At 45.5% G+C, this 25390-nt stretch overlaps 1 protein-coding gene across 2 annotated transcripts; it reads left to right on the top strand.

The window, feature by feature from the left end:
- Nucleotides 1-2562: 2562 nt before the first annotated feature.
- On the top strand, nucleotides 2563-25010 carry SUPT7L (SPT7 like, STAGA complex subunit gamma). 2 transcript variants are annotated; one of them, XM_075267366.1, is made up of 5 exons: nucleotides 2563-2650; nucleotides 5428-5998; nucleotides 12902-13226; nucleotides 15081-15318; nucleotides 24164-25010. In XM_075267366.1, the coding sequence occupies exons 2-5, from the start codon at nucleotides 5586-5588 to the stop codon at nucleotides 24424-24426; spliced, it is 1239 nt and encodes a 412-aa protein (XP_075123467.1). In that variant the 5' UTR covers nucleotides 2563-2650; nucleotides 5428-5585; the 3' UTR covers nucleotides 24427-25010. The 2 variants fall into 2 exon arrangements, with proteins under 2 accessions (XP_075123467.1, XP_075123468.1); XM_075267367.1 differs by having other exon boundaries at nucleotides 2628-2650; nucleotides 5433-5998.
- Nucleotides 25011-25390: the final 380 nt, after the last annotated feature.

Genomic DNA, 25390 nt, shown 5'->3' with positions numbered 1-25390 from the left:
CCGAGACCATGAACCTACCTATAGTAACTACAGAATACACAGAGACCATGGACCTAACTATAGTAACTACAGAATACACCCAGACCATGAACCTACCTATAGTAACTACAGAATACACCCAGACCATGGACCTACCTATAGTAACTACAGAATACACCCAGACCATGAACCTATAGTAACTACAGAATACACCCAGACCATGAACCTACCTATAGTAACTACAGAATACACCCAGACCATGAACCTACCTATAGTAACTACAGAATACACCCAGACCATAAACCTACCTATAGTAACTACAGAATACACAGAGACCATGAACCTACCTATAGTAACTACAGAATATACCCAGACCATGGACCTACCTATAGTAACTACAGAATACACAGAGACCGTGAACCTACCTATAGTAACTACAGAATACACCCAGACTGTGAACCTCCCTATAGTAACTACAGAATACACAGAGACCGTGAACCTACCTATAGTAACTACAGAATACACAGAGACCATGGACCTACCTATAGTAACTACAGAATACACAGAGACCGTGAACCTACCTATAGTAACTACAGAATACACAGAGACCGTGAACCTCCCTATAGTAACTACAGAATACAGAGACCGTGAACCTACCTATAGTAACTACAGAATATACCCAGACCATGAACCTCCCTATAGTAACTACAGAATACACCCAGACCGTGAACCTACCTATAGTAACTACAGAATATACCGAGACCATGAACCTCCCTATAGTAACTACAGAATACACAGAGACCGTGAACCTACCTATAGTAACTACAGAATACACCCAGACCATGGACCTACCTATAGTAACTACAAAATACACCCAGACCATGAACCTACCTATAGTAACTACAGAATACACAGAGACTGTGAACCTCCCTATAGTAACTACAGAATACACCCAGACCATGAACCTACCTATAGTAACTACAGAATATACCGAGACCATGAACCTACCTATAGTAACTACAAAATACACCCAGACCATGGACCTACCTATAGTAACTACAGAATACACCCAGACCATGAACCTACCTATAGTAACTACAGAATATACCGAGACCGTGAACCTACCTATAGTAACTACAGAATACACCCAGACCATGGACCTACCTATAGTAACTACAGAATACACAGAGACCATGGACCTACCTATAGTAACTGCAGAATACACAGAGACCGTGAACCTACCTATAGTAACTGCAGAATACACCCAGACCATGAACCTACTTATAGTAACTACAGAATATACCGAGACCGTGAACCTACCTATAGTAACTACAGAATACACAGAGACCATGAACCTACCTATAGTAACTACAGAATACACAGAGACCATGAACCTACCTATAGTAACTACAGAATACACCCAGACCATGGACCTACCTATAGTAACTACAGAATATACCCAGACCATGAACCTACCTATAGTAACTACAGAATATACCGAGACCATGAACCTACCTATAGTAACTACAGAATACACAGAGACCATGAACCTACCTATAGTAACTGCAGAATACACAGAGACCATGAACCTACCTATAGTAACTACAGAATACACCCAGACCATGAACCTACCTATAGTAACTACAGAATATACCGAGACCATGGACCTACCTATAGTAACTACAGAATACACCCAGACCATGGACCTACCTATAGTAACTACAGAATACACAGAGACCATGGACCTACCTATAGTAACTACAGAATATACCGAGACCGTGAACCTACCTATAGTAACTACAGAATACACCCAGACCATGAACCTACCTATAGTAACTACAGAATACACAGAGACCATGGACCTACCTATAGTAACTACAGAATACACCCAGACCATGAACCTACCTATAGTAACTACAGAATATACCCAGACCATGGACCTACCTATAGTAACTACAGAATACACCCAGACCATGGACCTACCTATAGTAACTACAGAATATACCCAGACCATGGACCTACCTATAGTAACTACAGAATATACCCAGACCATGGACCTACCTATAGTAACTACAGAATACACAGAGACCATGAACCTACTTATAGTAACTACAGAATATACCCAGACCATGGACCTACCTATAGTAACTACAGAATACACTGTCTACTCTACACAGTCACTACAGTCCACATTGGAGTTGGTTCTAGCAGGTTCTCCTTTTGGCATCTCCATATTAGGCCCATGTCCCCCCTTCCCCTTGCTCACACCTGCTGCCCCAGCCTCTCTCAGCCTCTCTCGGTCTCTGGTCACTGTCGCTACCTTTGCCTGCATAATATTGTTTGGTACAAGCCGGACTAGCTCCGCCCACAACCCCCTGATCACGTGGTCACGACGTAATTTGGCCCACTAGGTAATAGCGTCTCCCGAGTGGGCGGGGTCGGTAGTGCAGCCTGTTCATTACGGAATCTGACGTCACACCTGTAGCTCCAGCCTTTTACCGATTGGATTTCTTTTTAGTTGTTTTACACATGTGACCGAGCACATGACACTGACGTCATCAAAGGTCCTTTTTTTTTGTACATCGGTTTTCCCTGAAATCCTGTGAAGCCCCGCCCCTTCCAGGGTTCATGAACCTCGCGAGAACAGCTCGAGACGGGAGGGCAATGATGGGTAAGTGTATATATGAATATGTAAGTAAATACGTAGGTACAAGACACGATCAGACCCCCCAAATACACAGACCCCTGTACAAGAGACCATCAGCGCCCCCCCCAATACACAGACCCCTGTACAAGAGACCATCAGCCCCCCAATACACAGACCCCTGTACAAGAGACCATCAGCCCCCCCAATACACAGACCCCTGTACAACAGACCATCAGCCCCCCAATATACAGACCCCTGTACAAGAGACCATCAGCCCCCCAATACACAGACCCCCGTACAAGAGACCATCAGCCCCCCAATACACAGACCCCTGTACAAGAGACCATCAGCCCCCCAATATACAGACCCCTGTACAAGAGACCATCAGCCTCCCCAATATACAGACTACTGTACAAGAGACCATCAGCCCCCCCCCAATACACAGACCCCTGTACAAGAGACCATCAGCCCCCCAATACACAGACCCCTGTACAAGAGACCATCAGCGCCCCCCCAATACACAGACCCCTGTACAAGAGACCATCAGCCCCCCAATACACAGACCCCTGTACAAGAGACCATCAGCCCCCCAATACACAGACCCCTGTACAAGAGACCATCAGCCCCCCCAAATACACAGACCCCTGTACAAGAGACCATCAGCCCCCCCAAATACACAGACCCCTGTACAAGAGACCATCAGCCCCCCCCAATACACAGACTCCTGTACAAGAGACCATCAGCCCCCCAATACTCAGACCCCTGTACAAGAGACCATCAGCCCCCCCCAATACACAGACTCCTGTACAAGAGACCATCAGCCCCCCCCCCCAATACACAGACCCCTGTACAAGAGACCATCAGACCCCCAATACACAGACCCCTGTACAAGAGACCATCAGACCCCCACTACACAGACCCCTGTACTAGAGACCATCAGCCCCCCCCCAATACACAGACCCCTGTACAAGACACCATCAGACCCCCAATACACAGACCTCTGTACAAGAGACCATCAGCCCCCCCAATACACAGACCCCTGTACAAGAGACCATCAGCCTCCAATACACAGACCCCTGTACAAGAGACCATCAGACCCTGTACAAGAGACCATCAGCCCCCCCAATACACAGACCCCTGTACAAGAGACCATCAGCCCCCCAATACACAGACCCCTGTACAAGAGACCATCAGACCCCCAATACACAGACCTCTGTACAAGAGACCATCAGCCCCCCAATACACAGACCACTGTACAAGAGACCATCAGCCCCCCCCCAATACACAGACTCCTGTACAAGAGACCATCAGCCCCCCAATACTCAGACCCCTGTACAAGAGACCATCAGCCCCCCAATACACAGACTCCTGTACAAGAGACCATCAGCCCCCCCAAATACACAGACACCTGTACAAGAGACCATCAGACCCCCAATACACAGACCCCTGTACAAGAGACCATCAGACCCCCACTACACAGACCCCTGTACTAGAGACCATCAGCCCCCCCAATACACAGACCCCTGTACAAGAGACCATCAGCCCCCCCAATACACAGACCCCTGTACAAGAGACCATCAGCCCCCCAATACACAGATCCCTGTACAAGAGACCATCAGCCCCCCAATACACAGACCCCTGTACAAGAGACCATCAGCCCCCCAATACACAGACTCCTGTACAAGAGACGATCAGCCCCCCAAATACACAGACCCCTGTACAAGAGACCATCAGCCCCCCCAATACACAGACCCCCGTACAAGAGACCATCAGCCCCCCCAATACACAGACCCCTGTACAAGAGACCATCAGCCCCCCAATACACAGATCCCTGTACAAGAGACCATCAGCCCCCCAATACACAGACCCCTGTACAAGAGACCATCAGCCCCCCAATATACAGACTCCTGTACAAGAGACCATCAGCCCCCCAATATACAGACCCCTGTACAAGAGACCATCAGCCTCCCCAATATACAGACTCCTGTACAAGAGACCATCAGCCCCCCCCCCAATACACAGACCCCTGTACAAGAGACCATCAGCCCCCCAATACACAGACCCCTGTACAAGAGACCATCAGCCCCCCAATACACAGACCCCTGTACAAGAGACCATCAGCCCCCCCAATACACAGACCCCTGTACAAGAGACCATCAGCCCCCCAATACACAGACCCCTGTACAAGAGACCATCAGACCCCCAATACACAGACCTCTGTACAAGAGACCATCAGCCCCCCCCAATACTCAGACCCCTGTACAAGAGACCATCAGCCCCCCAATACACAGACCCCTGTACAAGAGACCATCAGCCCCCCCAAATACACAGACCCCTGTACAAGAGACCATCAGCCCCCCCCCCAATACACAGACTCCTGTACAAGAGACCATCAGCCCCCCAATACTCAGACCCCTGTACAAGAGACCATCAGTCCCCCCCCAATACACAGACTCCTGTACAAGAGACCATCAGCCCCCCCAAATACACAGACCCCTGTACAAGAGACCATCAGCCCCCCCCCCCAATACACAGACTCCTGTACAAGAGACCATCAGCCCCCCCCCAATACACAGACTCCTGTACAAGAGACCATCAGCCCCCCCAAATACACAGACCCCTGTACAAGAGACCATCAGCCCCCCCCCCAATACACAGACTCCTGTACAAGAGACCATCAGCCCCCCAATACTCAGACCCCTGTACAAGAGACCATCAGCCCCCCCCCCCAATACACAGAGAGAGGGGGGGGGGGGGTCCTTGTTTTATCATGAGATGTTTCAACAATTTTCCTGTTTCAGATTAGAAGCCTCTGAGAGGTGAAGGCTGATTGTCGAACATTCCGGACGCGGATCTTTGATGCCTCACAGATCATCATGACAATTGGGGCTTCTACCGGTGTAAATAATCTTATTTTTTGAATATCGGACGCCCCCTCCCCCCCACACAAACTTTAATAATGATGCGATATTGGGGCGAGATCCCAGTGCCTGCTGGACAGGCCAGCCGTAATTCCTTTGACTTGCTGCAGAGAGAGTTTCGCACTGTGGAGATGCAGGAGCCCCCGCTGCACCAGCCCTCTGCCAACAGACCGAGAGCCACCACCATGTTGGACATTCCCTCAGAGCCCTGCAGCCTCACCATACACACCATCCAGCTGATACAGCATAACCGCAAGCTGCGCAGTCTCATCGGTGCGGCCCAGACTCAGACTCAGCAACCAGTGGAAGGAATAAAAGTGGAGGAAAGCGAGCCCCTCCCCCAACGACCACCTTCTCCAGCACTCCCAGATGACCTGTTGCCGCAGGATTGCAAAATGCCCAAACTGCCTTTCCAGCTGCGACACAGCGATCCAGAGAGCGACTTCTACCGGTATGGTGACCTCCCTGTGCAAGGGCCATAGAGCTATGAATTAGTAGTGTATGGCCTTAATGTGAAGCCTCCAGCAGGGGGACAACAAGCGGGAAAGGAGTCTGTCAGCAATGTCAGGACTAGCTGGTGCTCACTGATAGTTACTAGAGATGAGCGAACACTGCTCGGATCAGCCGATCCGAACAGCACGCACCCATAGAAATGAATGGAAGCACCTGTGACGCCGGCCGCCAGCAAAGTCAGCATCACAGGTGCTTCCATTCATTTCTATGGGTGCGTGCTGTTCGGATCGGCTGACCCGAACAGTGTTCGCTCATCTCTAATAGTTACCTTTTATCATTATATTTATCATTAGAGTAGTAATCTTAGGCTCCCATGATGTAGGTAACTAGTAGTGAACACGGGGGAGTTGGGGTAAGTACCCTTAGGCTGAGTTCACACTGAGTTTTTTGGTCAGGATTTTGTGGCGGAATCCTGACCAAAAAAACGGCTCCCATTAAAATCAATGGGAGCTGGTCATTTCTCTTTTCCGCACGGTCTGTTCTGGCTCCCGGAAAAAAGAAGCGACATGCTCGTTCTACAGGCGGATGCCGCGGATGGTTCAACCTCGGATGTCCGCCTGAAGACACTCCCTCCCGACTAGGCCTATTGAATTGGGCCTAATCTGGAGTGGAGAGCCGCGACTGGATGCCGGTACACTGCATTGGCATCCAGTCGCAGCTACCGTTATCTGAGGTGGCCTCTGCCTCAAATTCTGGACCAAAAAACCCTTTGTGAACTCAGCCTAACTCTATCTAGCACCGTCAGCAGTTTTGAGCGGTTATCACTGCTGTTAGGTTCCCCCAGTAATGCAGGGCCTGAGGGCTGCTAGTCCCCCACTACTTTCTTTAGATTCCATGCCAGTACTGATCTATTTAGGGTACAACCGAATGAGGTGTCTGTGTTCCTCTGCCACTGTATTGAACTTTTGGATCCCTCTTCTCCAAAATGTTGTGGGTTCCTAAAGTTGGACCCCAGTGATCTGAAACTTCTCTCCTATTCTATGACTACTTTTTGGACATGATTTTGTCCTGTCTTTAGCTATCAGACTATGTCCTTGCAACCTTTTTGATTGTAGGGATAACTTGAGCTGTTGGTCAGTCTGTGGTCACCTTACCCAGGTCTTCACACTTTTGCATGGGCTTCTTCGGTGTCAGATACACCAGCCATCCTTCACAACACAGAAGTACCATGGGAAGAATATGCAAATCTGTCTTCCATGATGTAATTAGGAAGTCAGCTGCTGCTGCCTCAGTGTTGCAAACCAATAGAAGGCGCTCACTGGAATGTGCAAGCCTGTCTTCCCTGATGTAGTTAGGAAGACAGAATCCAGTGAAATAACCCAATAAAGGCTGCTCCCTTTCGCATCATGCTCGACCTTCCAAGAGAGACTATACCTGGTAATAATCCCAGCATCATTGCAAAATAAAGGCCTCTTGGAAGGTCGAGCATGATGCGAAAGGGAGCAGCCTTTATTGGGTTATTTCACTGGAGTTCTGTTTTCCTAACTACATCAGGGAAGACAGGCTTGCACATTCCAGTGAGCGCCCTCTATTGGTTTGCAACACTGAGGCAGCAGCAGCTGACTTCCTAATTACATCATGGAAGACAGATTTGCATATTCTTCCCATGGTCCTTTGCGAAGTGGAGTGCTAAAGGCTTAATAAGTCTCCACACACCTATGTGGTGGTCTCTCCCTAAGGAGTGACAATATCCCCTTAACACAGAAGTATAAATAGTAAATTTGCTCAACATTCGCATTAGATTTGTTTAGCTTGTTTAATATAATCTAGCCTTATACGGACCTGCTCTCCCTTTTACCAGAGGATTCTTCCCAGTTATGCTGGGTTCACACTTGCGCCTGGAGACCGTTCTCAGCTTTCCGTCTTCTGCATGCAGAAGACGGAAAGCTGTCAGACCGGGTCCGGCCGTGAGCGCCGGTGAGCGTTCTACACTCTCCGCCGCGAAACCGTTTTTTTTAAACCGGACACAGAGTACTGCATGTCCGACTCTGTGTCCCTGATTAATAAGGAACCTTAGTACACCCGTATCAAGTGGGTTTTATCCCTCAGAAGGAGCCTTGTGACAACACCCTAAAGGTCTTCTCTGCCATCCACTGCACACGTAAATCTCTCCCTCCCCTGATGTTTCTTTCCTTGGACGTTGAGAAGGCCTTCAATAGGGTTGACTGGACCTTCCTCTCTGCCACATTGCAGCAAATAGGTATGGGTCCTGTCATGGTCTCCAATATACACACCCTGTATAACTCCCACTAGTCCCAATTTGTGTTAATGGTATCCTCTCCTCCCCTCTGACCCGTTAGGGATGCCCCCTCTCTCCTCTCCTCTACACTCTGGTCTTGGAGCATCTGCTTGTGGCCATTCGTCTCAACCCAGATATCCAAGGTTCGAGATCGGGAGGCATGTACAGCATCTCATGATCTCCGCCTTTGCGGATGACGTGCTGCTTTCCATTTCACAACTGATAACCCTTCCCTCCTTGCTGCGTGAAATAAACAGTTATTATAGTAATAGTCACCAGAAACATAGAAGGGGATTCTTCACAGTAAGAACAACGAGGCTCTGGAACTCTCTGCCCCAGGAAGTGGTGATGGCGGATTCACTGAACAAGTTCAAAGTGGGCCTGGATGCCTTTCTTGAAGAGAAAAAGATAACGGGTTATGGTCTCTAGATTTTAAGGACACGTTGATCCAGGGTTTTATACTCACTGCCAGATTTGGAGTCGGGAAGGAATTTTTTCCCCTGAAATAGGGCAATTGCCATGAGCCTCATGGGGTTTTTTGCCTTCCCCTGGATCAACACTGTAGGGGATTGGAGGGTTATAGGTTGGACTTGATGGACTCATGTCTTTATCCAACCTCATCTACTATGTAACTATGTAACTATAATTATACGACCAGTCTTACCAAGAGCACCGCCATCAACATTTCTGTCTCCATCAGGTACCGGGGGGTTCTTCTCCCCAGCTCCTGGTCGGACACCCATGCTCTTAATTTTCTCTCACTTCTATGCTTTCTACATCTATCGGATTTCTTGGAATGGGAAACTAAAGGGCTCTACTGGCTGGGTCGTATAAATCCGTTAAAAATGGTTGTCCTCCCTAGACTACTTTACCTCTTATCTTTTTCAAGGTTTTTACATTTGGCCTTCCAAACGGCTGCGAATTGCCAGGAGCGCCATTTCGAAACCTAAGCAGCTGGGCGGCCTAGCAGTTCTATATTACATTATCTACTATTATACTTTCTGCAGAAGTGCAGGTGTAGGCAGCAGAGTGAACCCGAATGTCTGCGATTGGTTTCACTGCTTATACCAAAAGACAAGACAATGAAAACAATGAAAAGTGATTGGAAAAAATGTTTTTTGTTGTCTTCTGTGATAAGCAACTTAACCAGTTGATGTTCAAGTTACATTTGGTACATCTGTATCAGTAGTATCAAAGAGCTGACACTCTGCTGCAACAGGAGATGGCTCCAGCCCCAGCCGTTTTAAAGGGCTTTTCTTACTGTATGCTATCTGATCACTGGGACCAGCAATCGGGAATATAGAGGCGGACAATGTCCCTGAGTGCTCCATGTGAATGGATTGGTTGTGCGCTGCAAGTGTTCTATGGGCCCGCTGAAGATCGCTGTCCTGTGGAAGCCTGTGGTGCAGTGGCCGTGAATGCACATCTCTACACCATTCACATGGAGCACTCTGGGTTACACACAGGTCCCCTTAAAGGGATTCTACCATTAAAATCAAAATTTTTCTCGTTGATACGTAGGAATAGCCTTAAGAAAGGCTATTCTTCTCCTACCTTTAGATGTCTTCTCCGCACCGCCGTTCAGTTTAAATCCCGGTTTTCGTCGGTATGCAAATGAGTTCTCTCACAGCACTGGGGGCGGGCCCAATGCTGCGAGAGAACTCTCCAGCGCTACCTCCATCTTCTTCAGGAACGGCCTTTTCATGCGTCTTCTTCCAGCGTGGGCGATCAACCTTCTATTCCTCGGGAAGAGCCGACTGCGCATGCCTGCAGCCACAAAAAAAAAGGCCACTTACACAGTAAGTGAGCGGCCATTTTCTTGTGGCCTGTGGGCATGCGCTGTCGGCTCTTCCATAGGCCTAAAGCCTAGATGTTTGACCGCCCGTGACGGAAGAAGACGCGTGAAGAGACCGTTCCTGAAGAAGATGGAGGTGGCGCTGGAGAGTTCTCTCGCAGCATCGGGGACGCCCCCAGTGCTGCGAGAGAACTCATTTGCATACCAACAAAAACCGGGATTTATACCGAATGGTGGTGTGGAGAAGACATCTAAAAGGTAGGAGAAGAATAGCCTTTCTTAAGGCTATTCCTACATGTCAACGAGAAAAGATTAGATTTTAATGGTAGAATCCCTTTAATCACTGAAGATAACACCTATATTCAGACACGAATACTACTGTGGATACAGAATAAGTGTCTATTGAGGGACAACCCCTTAGATGTCAGAGTCAGTGGTGAGTTTGCAGTATGAAATTTTGGGTGCCTGGGGTGTGCCAATAACCTAAGGCAGGACCTAATAGGCTCCCTATCAGTACTAAAGAAATAATGGTGTGTATTATATGAGCAGTCAGAGAATGTTCACTTTTAGGCTAATTTCAGACAGGGTTTTTTATCAGGATTTTGATGCGGAATCCACGTCAAAATCCTGATCAAAAAAACGTCTCCCATTGAAATCAATGGGTGCCGGTAAAGAAGACATGCCCTTTCTTCAGGCGGATTCCACAGCAGATTCAGCTGCGGACATCCGCCTGAAGACACTCCATCCCGACTAGGCCCAATATATATATATATATATATATATATATATATATATACACTCACCGGCCACTTTATTAGGTACACCATGCTAGTAACGGGTTGGACCCCCTTTTGCCTTCAGAACTGCCTCAATTCTTCGTGGCATAGATACAACAAGGTGCTGGAAGCATTCCTCAGAGATTTTGGTCCATATTGACATGATGGCATCACACAGTTGCCGCAGATTTGTCGGCTGCACATCCATGATGCGAATCTCCCGTTCCACCACATCCCAAAGATGCTCTATTGGATTGAGATCTGGTGACTGTGGAGGCCATTGGAGTACAGTGAACTCATTGTCATGTTCAAGAAACCAGTCTGAGATGATTCCAGCTTTATGACATGGCGCATTATCCTGCTGAAAGTAGCCATCAGATGTTGGGTACATTGTGGTCATAAAGGGATGGACATGGTCAGCAACAATACTCAGGTAGGCTTTGGCGTTGCAACGATGCTCAATTGGTACCAAGGGGCCCAAAGAGTGCCAAGAAAATATTCCCCACACCATGACACCACCACCACCAGCCTGAACCGTTGATACAAGGCAGGATGGATCCATGCTTTCATGTTGTTGACGCCAAATTCTGACCCTACCATCCGAATGTCGCAGCAGAAATCGAGACTCATCAGACCAGGCAACGTTTTTCCAATCTTCAATTGTCCAATTTCAATGAGCTTGTGCAAATTGTAGCCTCAGTTTCCTGTTCTTAGCTGAAAGGAGTGGCACCCGGTGTGGTCTTCTGCTGCTGTAGCCCATCTGCCTCAAAGTTCGACGTACTGTGCAGTGTTCAGAGATGCTCTTCTGGCTACCTTGGTTGTAACGGGTGGCTATTTGAGTCACTGTTGCCTTTCTATCAGCTCGAACCAGTCTGGCCATTCTCCTCTGACCTCTGGCATCAACAACGCATTTCCGCCCACAGAACTGCCGCTCACTGGATGTTTTTTCTTTTTCGGACCATTCTCTGTAAACCCTAGAGATGGTTGTGCGTGAAAATCCCAGTAGATCAGCAGTTTCTGAAATACTCAGACCAGCCCTTCTGGCACCAACAACCATGCCACGTTCAAAGGCACTCAAGTCACCTTTCTTCCCCATACTGATGCTCGGTTTGAACTGCAGGAAATTGTCTTGACCATGTCTACATGCCTAAATGCACTGAGTTGCCGCCATGTGATTGGCTGATTAGAAATTAAGTGTTAACGAGCAGTTGGACAGGTGTACCTAATAAAGTGGCCGGTGAGTGTATATATATATATATATATATATATATATATATATATATATATATATATATATATAAATATATATATATATGTTACAGGTTTCAAAATCCTAAGGCCCGGTTCATTCATGTTCAGTATTTGATTCGGGGAGTCCACTAAAAAAGAGTGGTTAGCTAAGAAACCACACAGACCCCATAGACTATAATGGGGTCTGTGTGCTCTCTGCACAAAACATCCGGAGAGAAAAGTGCTGCTTGCACAGGAATAGGACCCCTCCTGAGTTTTACAGCCAATAGAAATTGAATGGGTCAGTGTGCAGTTTCATACTGTTAAAGAGGTTGCCCAGACAAAAGTAATTATTTAAAACAGGCCAAGGGGAGGTTAAAAAAATAAAATAAAAAATCATACAAGGTCCTGTCCTGCTGCTCCGGTGCCTTTTAGAAGTGAAACTCTTCGCTGACTGTGACGTCCTGGATCTCTTCTGCTGGTTGGCCTCAGTGGAGACATGACTGCTGAGGCCAATCGGTGGCACCTTTCTCTCCCGGGACATCACAGGTAGGGATGTCACGTGCCCTTGACTGAGGCTTCTGATTTGTCTCAGTGGTCACGTGCGGCGGGAAGAGTACAATGGACTGGCACGGAGAGGCATCGGGGCATCGGTGAAAGGTAAGTATGACCTTCAGCTCTAAGTATACCAAGTCTATGTAGGTTTTTCACCGGTTTTCTATTGAGCAGAATGTTCCTTTTCACCGACAGCAAGCAGAAATCCTAATAATGAAAGTCATTTCTTTTTGTTCTCAATGACAGTGGGAAAGGAGAGCCAGTGACCGAGCTCAGCTACCACTCCTGCCGCCAGCTCATGTACCAGTCTGTAGCCACCATCCTTGCCCATGCCGGATTTGATTCTGCCAATGAAAGCGTCTTGGAGACCCTGACGGACATCGCCCATGAGTACTGCTTGAAATTCACCAAGATGCTGAGGTTCAGTGTGGATCGGGAGGCCATGCTTGGTCAGACGCCATTCCCAGATGTCATGGAGCAAGTTTTCTATGAGATGGGGATCGGTAGCGTTCTTTCTCTTCAGAAGTTCTGGCAGCATCGGATTAAGGATTATCACACCTATATGCTGCAGGTGAGCGTGGCCTGCCTGCAATAGAAATCCACGCATTGCACTTTTACCCTAATCCCATTAACCCCTAGTATGTTTGCAAACACTGCTTACTCAGCCACCTTTTTAAAGGAATTTTGTGAAGAGTGTGGTGGAAGATGAACAGGGATCCTCAATAATTGTGGATCCAAGAGGCTTAGTCCCAAATTTCAGGCATATGCCCAAGATTGAAACCCCACTTGACACATATGAAAGATGTGAAGGCAGATGTTACATAGTAGATGAGGTTGGATGAAGACATCAGTCCATCAAGTCCAACCTATAACCCTACAATCCCTTACAGTGTTGATACAGGGGAAGGCAAAAAAACAAACAAACCATGAGGCTCATGCCAATTGCCCCATTTCAGGGGAAAAATTCCCCATTTCAGGGGATGTGAAGCACTTTAGTAGAACTTCAATCCAGAGTGCAGCCCAAACCAGAAACTTCTAATAATACAAATTGTCCAAGAACAAACCAGTCCCTCATAGAGACAAGTCATGAGGAATACAAGTCATGTATTCTAATTCCATAGTAGCTAAAAAGTTATGTCTGCGTATCGAAGGACAAATTAGTCGGTATCTTTAGGGTCCATTCGTGCAAGAAAATGGTGAGGAATTTGGTGTGGAATTTCAGCGCTGAAAAAAAGCCTCCCATTGAAGTCAATGGGAGGCTTTTTCTTCAGTGGTGAAATTCCACACCAAATTCCTCACCTTTTTCCTTCGTGTAAATGGACCCTTAAAGGGTTTCTCCATATAGGGCAGTGCTTACTTGTTAGAAAGATCCCTTGACAGTGATATGGTCACAAAGTGTCCTCTGATGGAACAGACATGAATCAGCTGTTATCTATGAGGAGATCTGCCAGTATTGTAAGTGCTAAGTTTTTCTGCAGCACCCCCGCAGGGGAAATTAAGTGTAACACAGCATCCATTCACATCAGTGGGTTATCTAAATAATACTTGACAGGACAGGTCTTTCAGGGAAAGAGCCGCTCTTTATAACTGCTGTCCGCTCCGGATAAGAGATGGGGGTTCTAAACATAGCGGCCCCTTATTAACCCCGAATTCACTAATAGGGACTATGGGAGTGGGTTTATTACACAAAGCAACACCTTTAAAGAGGACCTTTCATCATCTGGGGTGCATGCGGTTTAATACACTGCTAGAAAGCCGACAGTGCGTCTGAATTCAGCGCTCTATTGGCTTTTCTGTTCTGTGCACCAGGTGAAGAGCTATCGCTGTCGGTACCGTAGCTCTTCACCGTTAGAAGGATGTTCCTGACAGTCAGTGAGAAACGCCCTTCCTCACAGCGTCTATTGCGCTGTACTGTGAGAGCGGTGAGGAACGCCCCCCGCCCCTCCTGATAGTACTCATTCATAGACGAGCACTGAGGGGGCATTCCTCACCGCTCAGCGTCATCACTGGGAGGTAAGCAACGCCCCCTCTCACAGTACAGCACAATAGACACTACTGTGAGGAAGTGCGTCCTTGACTGACTGTCAGAAACTCCCTTCTGACAGTGAAGAGCTACGGTACCGGCACCGATAGATCCTCACCAGGGGGCACAGAACGGAAAAGCCGATAGTGCACTGAATTCAGCGTACTGTCAGCTTTCTAGCGGCGTAATACACCGCATGTACCCCAGATGGTGAAAAGTCCTTTTTAATGTGTAAAGATGGTGTATGAGTTGGCTGCTTATATGAGCATAACTGTGCTTTTCGTACCCTTTCATGTCTTGTCATGCAGTGATTTTATTGGAGATTATCTACTCACCTTTAATAGTAGAGTCAGAAGCTCCGCAGTGATTGATACAGAAGATTAAGCTTCTATCTGTTTACAGGTCAGTAAGCAACTGTCTGAGGAGTATGAGAAGATTGTTCACCCCGAGCGAGTGTCTGAAGATGCAAAGCCATTGAAGATTAAGGAAGAGCCAGTCACAGATATTACTTTCCCCATCAATGAGGAGTTGGAAGGGGATCTGGCTCCTGGGGACCAGTCATTGCCAGTGGGGGTATTAGGAGCCCAAAGTGAAAGGTTTTCTTCTAACATTGAAGTTGATTCTTCACCTCAACCTTCTGGTAAGGAAAAGTCCACCCTAAAGAAGCTGATAATGCAGTCAGGGTATAGTCATTCCTATGTAGAAAAATATAACTACTATAATACTTCCTCCTATGTACAGGAATATAACTACTATAATACTGCTCCTATGTACAAGAATATAACTACTATAATACTGCTCCCATGTACAAGAATATAACTACTATAATACTACTCCTATGTACAAGAATATAACTAGTGTAATATTGCTCCTATGTACAAGAATATAACTACTATAATACTGCACCCTATGTACAAGAATATAACTACCATAATACTACTCCTGTGTACAAGAATATAACTACTATAACACTGTTCCTATGTACAAGAATATAGCTACTATAATACTACTCCTATGTACAAGAATATAACTACTATAATACTACTCCTATGTACAAGAATATAACTACTATAATACTACTCCTATGTACAAGAATATAACTAGTATAATATTGCTCCTATGTACAAGAATATAACTACTATAATACTGCACCCTATGTACAAGAATATGACTACTATAATACTGCTCCTATGTACAAGAATATAACTACTGTAATACTACTTCCTATGTACAAGAATATAACTACTATAATACTGCTCCTATGTACAAGAATATAACTACTATAATACTGCTCCTATGTACAAGAATATAACTACTATAACACTGCTCCTATGTACAAGAATATAACTACTATAATACTGCTCCTATGTACAAGAATATAACTACTATAATACTGCTCCTATGTACAAGGATATAGCTACTATAATACTGCTCCTATGTACAAGAATATAACTACTATAATACTGCTCCTATGTACAAGAATATAACTACTATAATACTACTTCCTATGTGCAAGAATATAACTACTATAATACTACTCCTATGTACAAGAATATAACTACTATAATACTAATCCTATATACAAGAATATAACTACTATAATACTGCTCCGATGTACAAGAATATAGCTACTATAATACTACTCCTATGTACAAGAATATAACTACTATAATACTGCTCCTATGTACAAGAATTTAACTACTATAATACTACCTCCTATGTACAAGAATATAACTACTATAATACTACCTCCTATGTACAAGAATAGAACTACTATAATACTACTCCTATGTACAAGAATATAACTACTATAATACTACCTCCTATGTACAAGAATATAACTACTATAATACTACCTCCTATGTACAAGAATATAACTACTATAATACTGCTCCTATGTACAAGAATATAGCTACTATAATACTGCTCCTATGTACATGAATATAACTACTATAATACTGCTCCTATGTACAAGAATATAACTACTATAATACTACTCCTATGTACAAGAATATAGCTACTATAATACTGCTCCTATGTACATGAATATAACTACTATAATACTGCTCCTATGTACAAGAATATAACTACTATAATACTACCTCCTATGTACAAGAATATAACTACTATAATACTACTCCTATGTACAAGAATATAACTACTATAATACTACCTCCTATGTACAAGAATATAACTACTATAATACTGCTCCTATGTACAAGAATATAGCTACTATAATACTGCTCCTATGTACATGAATATAACTACTATAATACTGCTCCTATGTACAAGAATATAGCTACTATAATACTGCTCCTATGTACATGAATATAACTACTATCAAATCAAAAAATGCTTTATTGGCACGTCCGAATAGATATTTGGCATTGCCAAAGCTAGTAAAGTGGGTTAGTGGGGGGGGGAGTTGGGTTGGGTGGGTGGTGGGTATGGGGGGGGGGTTCGGTTATAACAGTCCATGGAGTCTCATCTTCCTCTTCGTTGGTGACTGCTATATGGGGAGGTGGGGGTGGGTGGGGCGGGTGTATTGGGATAAATATAACAGTCCATGGAGTCTCATCTTCCTCTGGTTTGGTGACAGCTGGACACGTATTGGGCAGCGATCTCCACAGTGGCCTCTTCTTCTCCCAGTAGGATGTAGAGTTTCCTCTTCTCGTCTGCAGATATGAAGTCTGGGATGTGGGCAGAGAGTCTTTGGTAGTAGACGGCCCTCATAGCTGAGTATTTGGTGCAGTGTAGCAGGAAGTGGGTCTCGTCTTCTAGGGCCCCCTGGTCACAGTGCTGGCACAGTCTGTTCTCCCGTGGCTTGTACGTCTGCCTGTATCGCCCCGTCTCTATCTCTAGGTTGTGGGCGCTCAGTCTGTATCGGCTCAGGGTCTGTCTGTGCTTGGGGTGGCGTATTCTCTCCAGGTAGGTGGCCATGGTGTAGTCCCTTTGTAGGGATTGGTACACGGTGAGTTTCTTGGAGTTATTTATTTCGTTTCTCCATTCTTCAATGTACCGCTCTCTGTTTGCCTCTATGGTCGCCTTTATTTCGGCCTTGGTTATCATCTGTTGGAGTTTTTGGTTTGGTGGTTGGCTGCTGTTTGGTTGTTGAATGTCTGGTTTGCTCAGGTGGCTTAGCCATGCTTGGTGGTGGTAGGAGTCAGGCTTGCTCCCCTGGATGTGTGCCTGGAAAGCTAGCGCCCTCTTCTGTATGGTGAGCCATAGGGGGAGTCTGCCTAGCTCTGCCCTGCAGGCTATGTTCGTGGTGTTGCGATGGACATGGAGCAGGTATTTGCAGAACTCCAGGTGGAAGTTCTCTGTTGGGCTGGAATCCCACCTTGACTGGTCTGGGTAGGTGGCTGGGCCCCAAACCTCACTGCCATAGAGAAGGATCGGGGAGATGACAGCGTCAAATATCTTCATCCAGACCCTCACCGGTGGTTTGAGGTGGTACAGTTGTCTTCTGATGGCGTAGAAGGTTCTGCAGGCTTTTGCTTTCAGGGTTTCTATTGCTGCTTTGAAGCTTCCTGATTGGCTGAGCTCCAGCCCCAGGTAGGTGTAGCTGTTGGTTTTCTCCAGTGTGGAGCCGTTCAGTGTGAATTGTGAGGTGGTGGAGGCTTTATTGTGGCCCTTCTTCTGGAATACCATGATTTTGGTCTTCTTCTGGTTGATGGGTAGGGCCCATGTGGTGCTGAATTTTTCCAGCACTGACAGGCTTTCTTGGAGGTCTTTCTCGGTGGGGGCCAGGAGTAGGAGGTCATCGGCGTATAGCAGGAACTTCACCTCTCGATTGTTCAGGGTGAGGCCTGGGGCTGGTGAGGCCTCCAGGGCTGTAGCCAGTTCATTGATATAGATGTTGAAGAGCGTTGGGCTCAGGCTACAGCCTTGTCTGACCCCTCGGGCCTGTTGGAAGTATGCGGTCCTTTTCCCATTCACCTTCACACTGCACTGGTTTCCGGTGTAGGAGCTCTTGATGACGTCGTACGTTCTTCCTCCTATTCCACTCTCTAGGAGTTTTAGAAGTAGGCCTGGGTGCCATACTGAATCAAACGCCTTCTTAAAGTCCACGAAGCAGGCGAATATCTTGCCTCTTCTGGTGTTGTGGACGTGCGTCTTGATGAGGCTGTGCAGGGTGTAGATATGGTCTGTGGTGCGGTGGTTTGGCATGAACCCTGCTTGGCTCTTGCTGAGGACCCCGTGTTGTGTGAGGAAGGTGAGGATTCTGTTATTGATGATGCTGTTGAACAGTTTCCCTAGCGTGCTGCTGACGCAGATCCCTCTGTAGTTGTTGGGGTCATATTGGTCTCCATTCTTGTAGATGGGGGTTATGAGCCCTTTGTTCCAGTCTTCGGGGAAGTGTCCAGCATTGAGCACGAGGGTGAATAGCTTTGCCAGTGCCGCGTGTATTGCTGGAGGGCTGTATTTGATCATCTCTGGTAGGATGCCGTCAGGGCCACTGGCCTTTTTGCCTTTCAGCAGGGCAATTCTTTCCTGTATATCTTTTATAGTGATTGGTGAGTCCAGAGGGTTCTGGAAGTCTTTGATGACTTTCTCCATGTCCCTCAGTTTGGTGATTATCTGTTGCTGTTCTGGAGTTAGTTCTTCTTCTGGGATGTTTTTGTAGAGACCTCTGAAGTAGTTGAGCCAGATATTGCCATTTTGGATGTGGAGAGAGTTTTTCTTGGGCTTTGTGCCCATGTGGTGCCAGGTCTCCCAGAATGAGCTGTCCTGGAGGGAGTCCTCTAGTTGCTCAATTTTGTGGGAGAGGTATCTCTGTTTCTTCTCTCTGAGGGTGCCCTTGTATTGCTTGCATAGATTGCTGTAGGCTTCCCTCGCCTCCTTGTTGTTGGGGTCCCTGTGTTTTTGGTTGGAGGCTGTTCTTAGGGTATGGCGTAGTGCTTTGCAGTCGCTGTCGAACCATTTGTGGGACTGTTTGTGGGACTATAATACTACCTCCTATGTACAAGAATATAACTACTATAGTACTACTCCTATGTACAAGAATATAACTACTATAATACTGCTCCTATGTACAAGAATATAACTACTATAATACTACTCCTATGTACAAGAATATAACTACTATAATACTACTTCTATGTACAAGAATATAACTACTATAATACTACCTCCTATGTACAAGAATATAACTACTATAATACTACTCCTATGTACAAGAATATAACTACTATAATACTGCCCCTATGTACAAGAATATAACTACTATAATACTGCTCCTATGTACAAGAATATAACTACTATAATACTACTCCTATGTACAAGAATATAACTACTATAATACTACTTCTATGTACAAGAATATAACTACTATAATACTGCTCCTATGTACAAGAATATAACTACTATAATACTACTTCTATGTACAAGAATATAACTACTATAATACTACTCATATGTACAAGAATATAACTACTATAATACTGCTCCTATGTACAAGAATATAACTACTATAATACTGCTCCTATGTACAAGAATATAACTACTATAATACTGCTCCTGTGTACAAGAATATAACTACTATAATACTGCCCCTATGTACAAGAATATAACTACTATAATACTACTCCTGTGTACAAGAATATAACTACTATAACACTGTTCCTATGTACAAGAATATAGCTACTATAATACTACTCCTATGTACAAGAATATAACTACTATAATACTACTCCTATGTACAAGAATATAACTACTATAATACTACTCCTATGTACAAGAATATAACTAGTATAATATTGCTCCTATGTACAAGAATATAACTACTATAATACTGCACCCTATGTACAAGAATATGACTACTATAATACTGCTCCTATGTACAAGAATATAACTACTGTAATACTACTTCCTATGTACAAGAATATAACTACTATAATACTAATCCTATATACAAGAATATAACTACTATAATACTGCTCCGATGTACAAGAATATAGCTACTATAATACTACTCCTATGTACAAGAATATAACTACTATAATACTGCTCCTATGTACAAGAATATAACTACTATAATACTACTTCTATGTACAAGAATATAACTACTATAATATTGCTCCTATGTACAAGAATATAACTACTATAATACTACTTCTATGTACAAGAATATAACTATTATAATACTGCGGCTTCCCGGCGGTCATTTGAATGGGTTTTTAAAAGTGACCGCTGGAGTCCGCCTGCAGCCTTTCCGCGGGGAAACCGTTTTTTTCGGCCAGACATAAAGTCTTGCATGTACAACTTTGTGTCCGACCAAAAAAAAATAAAAACTGTTTCCCCGCGGAGAGGCCGAAGGCGGACACCAACAATCACCTTTAATGAACCATTCAAATGAAAGGGTTGTAAAGCTGACTGCTGAGAAGCCGTCCCCGATCCAGTTTCTCGGGGCTGAGGATGGAAACCCAGTGGAATGACACAGGGCAGAAACAGGGCGCAAGTGTGAACACCCCCTAAATCAGCAACAAAAAAAAAGCCGAGGTAACCGTGCACGTCACTCTTGACCACAGCTGCAAAGTTTGCAGCACATCTCACTTTCCAGCATATCCCCGCCCTGTCTGGAAAATTTCCATCCTGCTGCACCTTTATCAGTGTCCTACTGCTGCAAAAATTGAACTACACAGTTAGTGGCTCATAAATATTATGCATGAGAAAAAAGATATATCCAGCACAACGATAGATCCAGATAAAACTTAGCTTTTAATGAATAGGAACATTTGGTCCCATAAAAAACCCAACACAGACATCGAACAAAAAAACATTCAGCGTTATTCAAAAAAATTCATGTAGACATACCGGACTAACAATGACGATGCGACATACTGAACCGCTTACGCGTTTCAGAGCCTGAGCTCCTTACTCATAGCGATGAGTAAGGAGCTCAGGCTCTGAAACGCGTAAGCGGTTCAGTATGTCGCATCGTCATTGTTAGTCCGGTATGTCTACATGAATTTTTTTGAATAACACTGAATTTGTTTTGTTCGATGTCTGTGTTGGGTTTTTTATGGGACCAAATGTTCCTATTCATTAAAAGCTAAGTTTTATCTGGATCTATCGTTGTGCTGGATATATCTTTTTTCTCATGCATTATGTCTTTTGCCTAAACCCAGTAAACTATATCCGTGCATAACCAGTTTCACGTATATACATTTTTACCGGAGCATCGAGCCGTGAATCATTGTGACCTCATAAATATTGTCTTGTTATTCGCCTCCCATAGTGCCCCTTTGTCCTGCACACAGTAGCGGTGCCCATATTGTAATGTTGTCCTCTTAGTGCCGCCTTACACAATATTAGTATTCCCTCAGTGTTCTCACATCAGTTGTGACGTCCCATTTGTGCCTCCTTCCTCCTCCATACACATACACAGTAAGGCGCCATGTATTGCTAGCTGCATTTTAACATTTAGCAGACTCACCCATTATTTCTATGGTCTTATATGCAGGTCCTTGTGTTGTGACAGGTCTATTTAGGGAACTTAAGGCCGGAGCCCCATGGGCCGAAAACGTCGTTATTGGGAAAAATTGCGGCATTTTACATTACAGGCAAAGTGGATGGGATTCAAGCAAATCCCATGCCCACCTTGCGGTAAAAACCACCGTGTGGACACGCAGTGATTTCCAAATCCGGCGCAGTTTTGGAAATCGTAGTATGTGAATTATATCTACATAAACGCCGTCGATTTCCCCATTTCTCTTTAAAGTGCTGCGGGAAGAACAGCGATGAGTTGCCGCCGCGGTTTTTCCTGCAGCGCTTTATTGCTGCGGGACGTCCCGTGGGGCCTTAGCCTAAGAGTTTCATTCCTGTCTGTTTTTTGCTTAGAGATTCTGCACAAAATGGCTGATATTTGTGTGCTCTCCACTGACCCATTTAGGTGTTGCTCGTGCAATTACAGGTCAATAATTGCCAATCTCCAAAGCCAAAACCGCCCCCGCCCCAGAGAGCTGCTGCTTTTCCCCAATTTTTTGCCAGTGGTGCACGCCCCTCCATGGACTCCAGACTGGAGCTTGCTGCGGCCACTGGACTCAAAATGGGTGGATTTGTGACCGGGCAGTAACCTTTACAAAAAAATAAAAAATCAGGGACCGCCCCTCTACGCAAAACATCCCAGCTATGCATTAGCATGTAAAAAGAGCGGTGTTAGAGGTTTTCTTTACAATGCGGCCCCTGTAATGCGTCTGCGGAGATGCCGAATATTACTATTTATTTATTTTCCCCATCTTTTCTGTCTGAGACTATTAGGGTTATTAAATGTGAAGTGGAGCCGCCAGATGAGCCCCATCAGCGTGAAGCCTGCTATTAAGGCAAATGATGCTTTGGCAAAATTACTATGCAAACCCACTTATTTGCCTGCTAAAGTGGATTGGAGTTGAAATCAATTTGCTTTTCAATCAGCTTAGAGATTTTTTTTCTTTTTTTTTGAGGGGGGGGGGGGTTGGAGGGGTGTATTCTGAAATCAGCTAATGGAGTAGTGGCAATAAGCAGAACGCAGGGCGCCGTGCTACAGCTGATCGTTGACTCTTACTATTATTGGATGACAGTGACGCAGTGATGCACGTTATGGCCGCCCGCGCCTGTTATCCAGAGGGTTCGCTCAGCATATAAAATGTTTTTGTTTTTTTTTGTTTTGTTTTAGTTTTGTGCGAGGACCAGGACTGAAAAATAGGAGTCCTGAGAGGGAGGGGCTATATCTTATTCTTAAAGGGGTATTCTACAGTATATGGGCAATGCAAGCCGTTTCTGTGTTTGCCACTAACTCGTCTCCTTTTCTTTCCTCCTCTACCGATTTGCCCTGCACATTTCCCATATAGTGAGGCTCCAGGTCAGGTATGGCCAGATTGAACAATCTGATTGATAGGTTTGTGGCATCCATGAACTAGGGATTGCTCGGGATGAGATAAGCTTGGCTGCTGTCTTGTGCCATATCGGCTCATAACTTGTATTGCAGCTCAGATTCACTGAAGTGAATGGGGCTGGGATACAATACTGCATACAAGTAGACAGGTGTAAGGCCTGGTTTACATCTGCGTTCGTTATTCTGTTTGAGGAGTCCACTTGGGGACCCCATAACGGAATACCAAACGCATTGACAAGCGGTAAGCTTATGAAAGCACATGGACCCCATAGACTATAATGGGGTAATACTGAATGTAGATGTGAACCAGGCCTAACGCTATTTTTGGTAGCCAGTAGCTGTGTGTATATAATGCTGGACAACCCCTTTAATTCCTTAGAGGATTTGCTCTTCAAGTAGTAGCGTTAAAGGACATGTGGTAGTCACTTCATTCCATACACGGCAATAAGAAGGGACATGTTCCTGCTTATTTAGAAGAATAACCCATAAGCTGCCTCAAAGTATGAAGAAAGCTGTTTTGTTGGTGGAAAAGTTCAGTCTTTTTGATCATAAACGCACGTTCGCTCTGTTCTACGATGGCTAATTCTTCACCTGGCGTTGTGTTTTACAGGGTCAGACGTCAACACCTCTCCCCTATGGAGCCTGACACAGGTCAAAATGGAACCTCAGGACAATGAGGAAGGGGCAGTACATGGGCACAGCGTTCTGGGCAATGATGTTTTTGAAGAGCCTATGTCAGGGATGAGCGACTCTGCCATGCCTGGAAGCCCAAATGGATCTGAGGGCAGCTACGGGTCCCAGTCTCCAGACAGTCTCATGGGATCATCTCCGGTGTTCAACCAGCGGCCAAAGAAGAAGATGAAGAAAATGTAATTAATGTCATTTGTATGATCTAGGACAATTTCCAGCTCGTGTCTCGACTGTGGAGAACTCTAAAGAATCAACTCTAGAAAAAACAGCAGTGTTTTTGTTTTTTTATATGGATATGGAGCACATTGATAAATAACCTTCATTGCGAGAATCAAAGACATTCTTCCTTGTGACCCTGCTTAAAGGGTTATGCAACTTATTAAAATTGCTTAGGATAGGCCAGGAGTCCTGGATTAGCGGGGTCTGACTCTTCACACCCTCACTGATCAGCTGCGTCAAGGTGCTGTGTAACTCTGAACAACCTATTACGGATATTAGATGATCTACCGTGTTTCCCCGAAAATAAGTCAGTGTCTTATATTAAATTGTCACCCTAAATATAGGACCTGTCTTATTTTCGGGGGACGTCTTATTACGACCGGCAGTCATGCCGGCACTTCCTTAGTGGAGCGTCAGCATGACTGCTGGTTTTAGGTAGTGTAGGGGAGGGGGAAAGGTATCATACTTACCTTTCCCTTCTTCCTAGCAGCGCTGGTGCTGCTGTTCGTCCCGGAAGTGGTGGGCGGGGCTTAGCAAGCTCCACTTCACTGATACAGCAGCCGTGCTCTGTGCTCCGTGTGCACAGGAAAGCCGGCTGCTGCCTCTGCTGTATGGCGGCTGCTGCCTCTGCTGTATGGCGCCTGCTGCCTCTGCTGTATGGCGCCTGCTGCCTCTGCTGTATGGCGCCTGCTGCCTCTGCCTCTGGGATGAGCTGGGAGAGCTCATCCTACAACAGCAGAGGCAGCAGCCGGCTTTGCTGTGCACACGGAGCACAGAGCATGCCTGCTGTGTCAGTGAAGTGGAGCTCGCTAAGCCCCGCCCCCCAAAACCCCGCACACCACTACCAGGCATGCCTTATTTTCAGGGGATGCCTTATATTAGGCAATTTAACAGAAACCCCCGCATGCCTTACTTTCAGGGGGTGTCC

This window comes from Leptodactylus fuscus, chromosome 3 (assembly GCF_031893055.1).
Source record: "Leptodactylus fuscus isolate aLepFus1 chromosome 3, aLepFus1.hap2, whole genome shotgun sequence".
In the NCBI taxonomy this organism is placed as follows: Eukaryota; Metazoa; Chordata; class Amphibia; order Anura; family Leptodactylidae; genus Leptodactylus; species Leptodactylus fuscus.
Note: the sequence above shows the minus strand (reverse complement) of the source record. Positions and strands in the feature narration are given on the sequence as shown.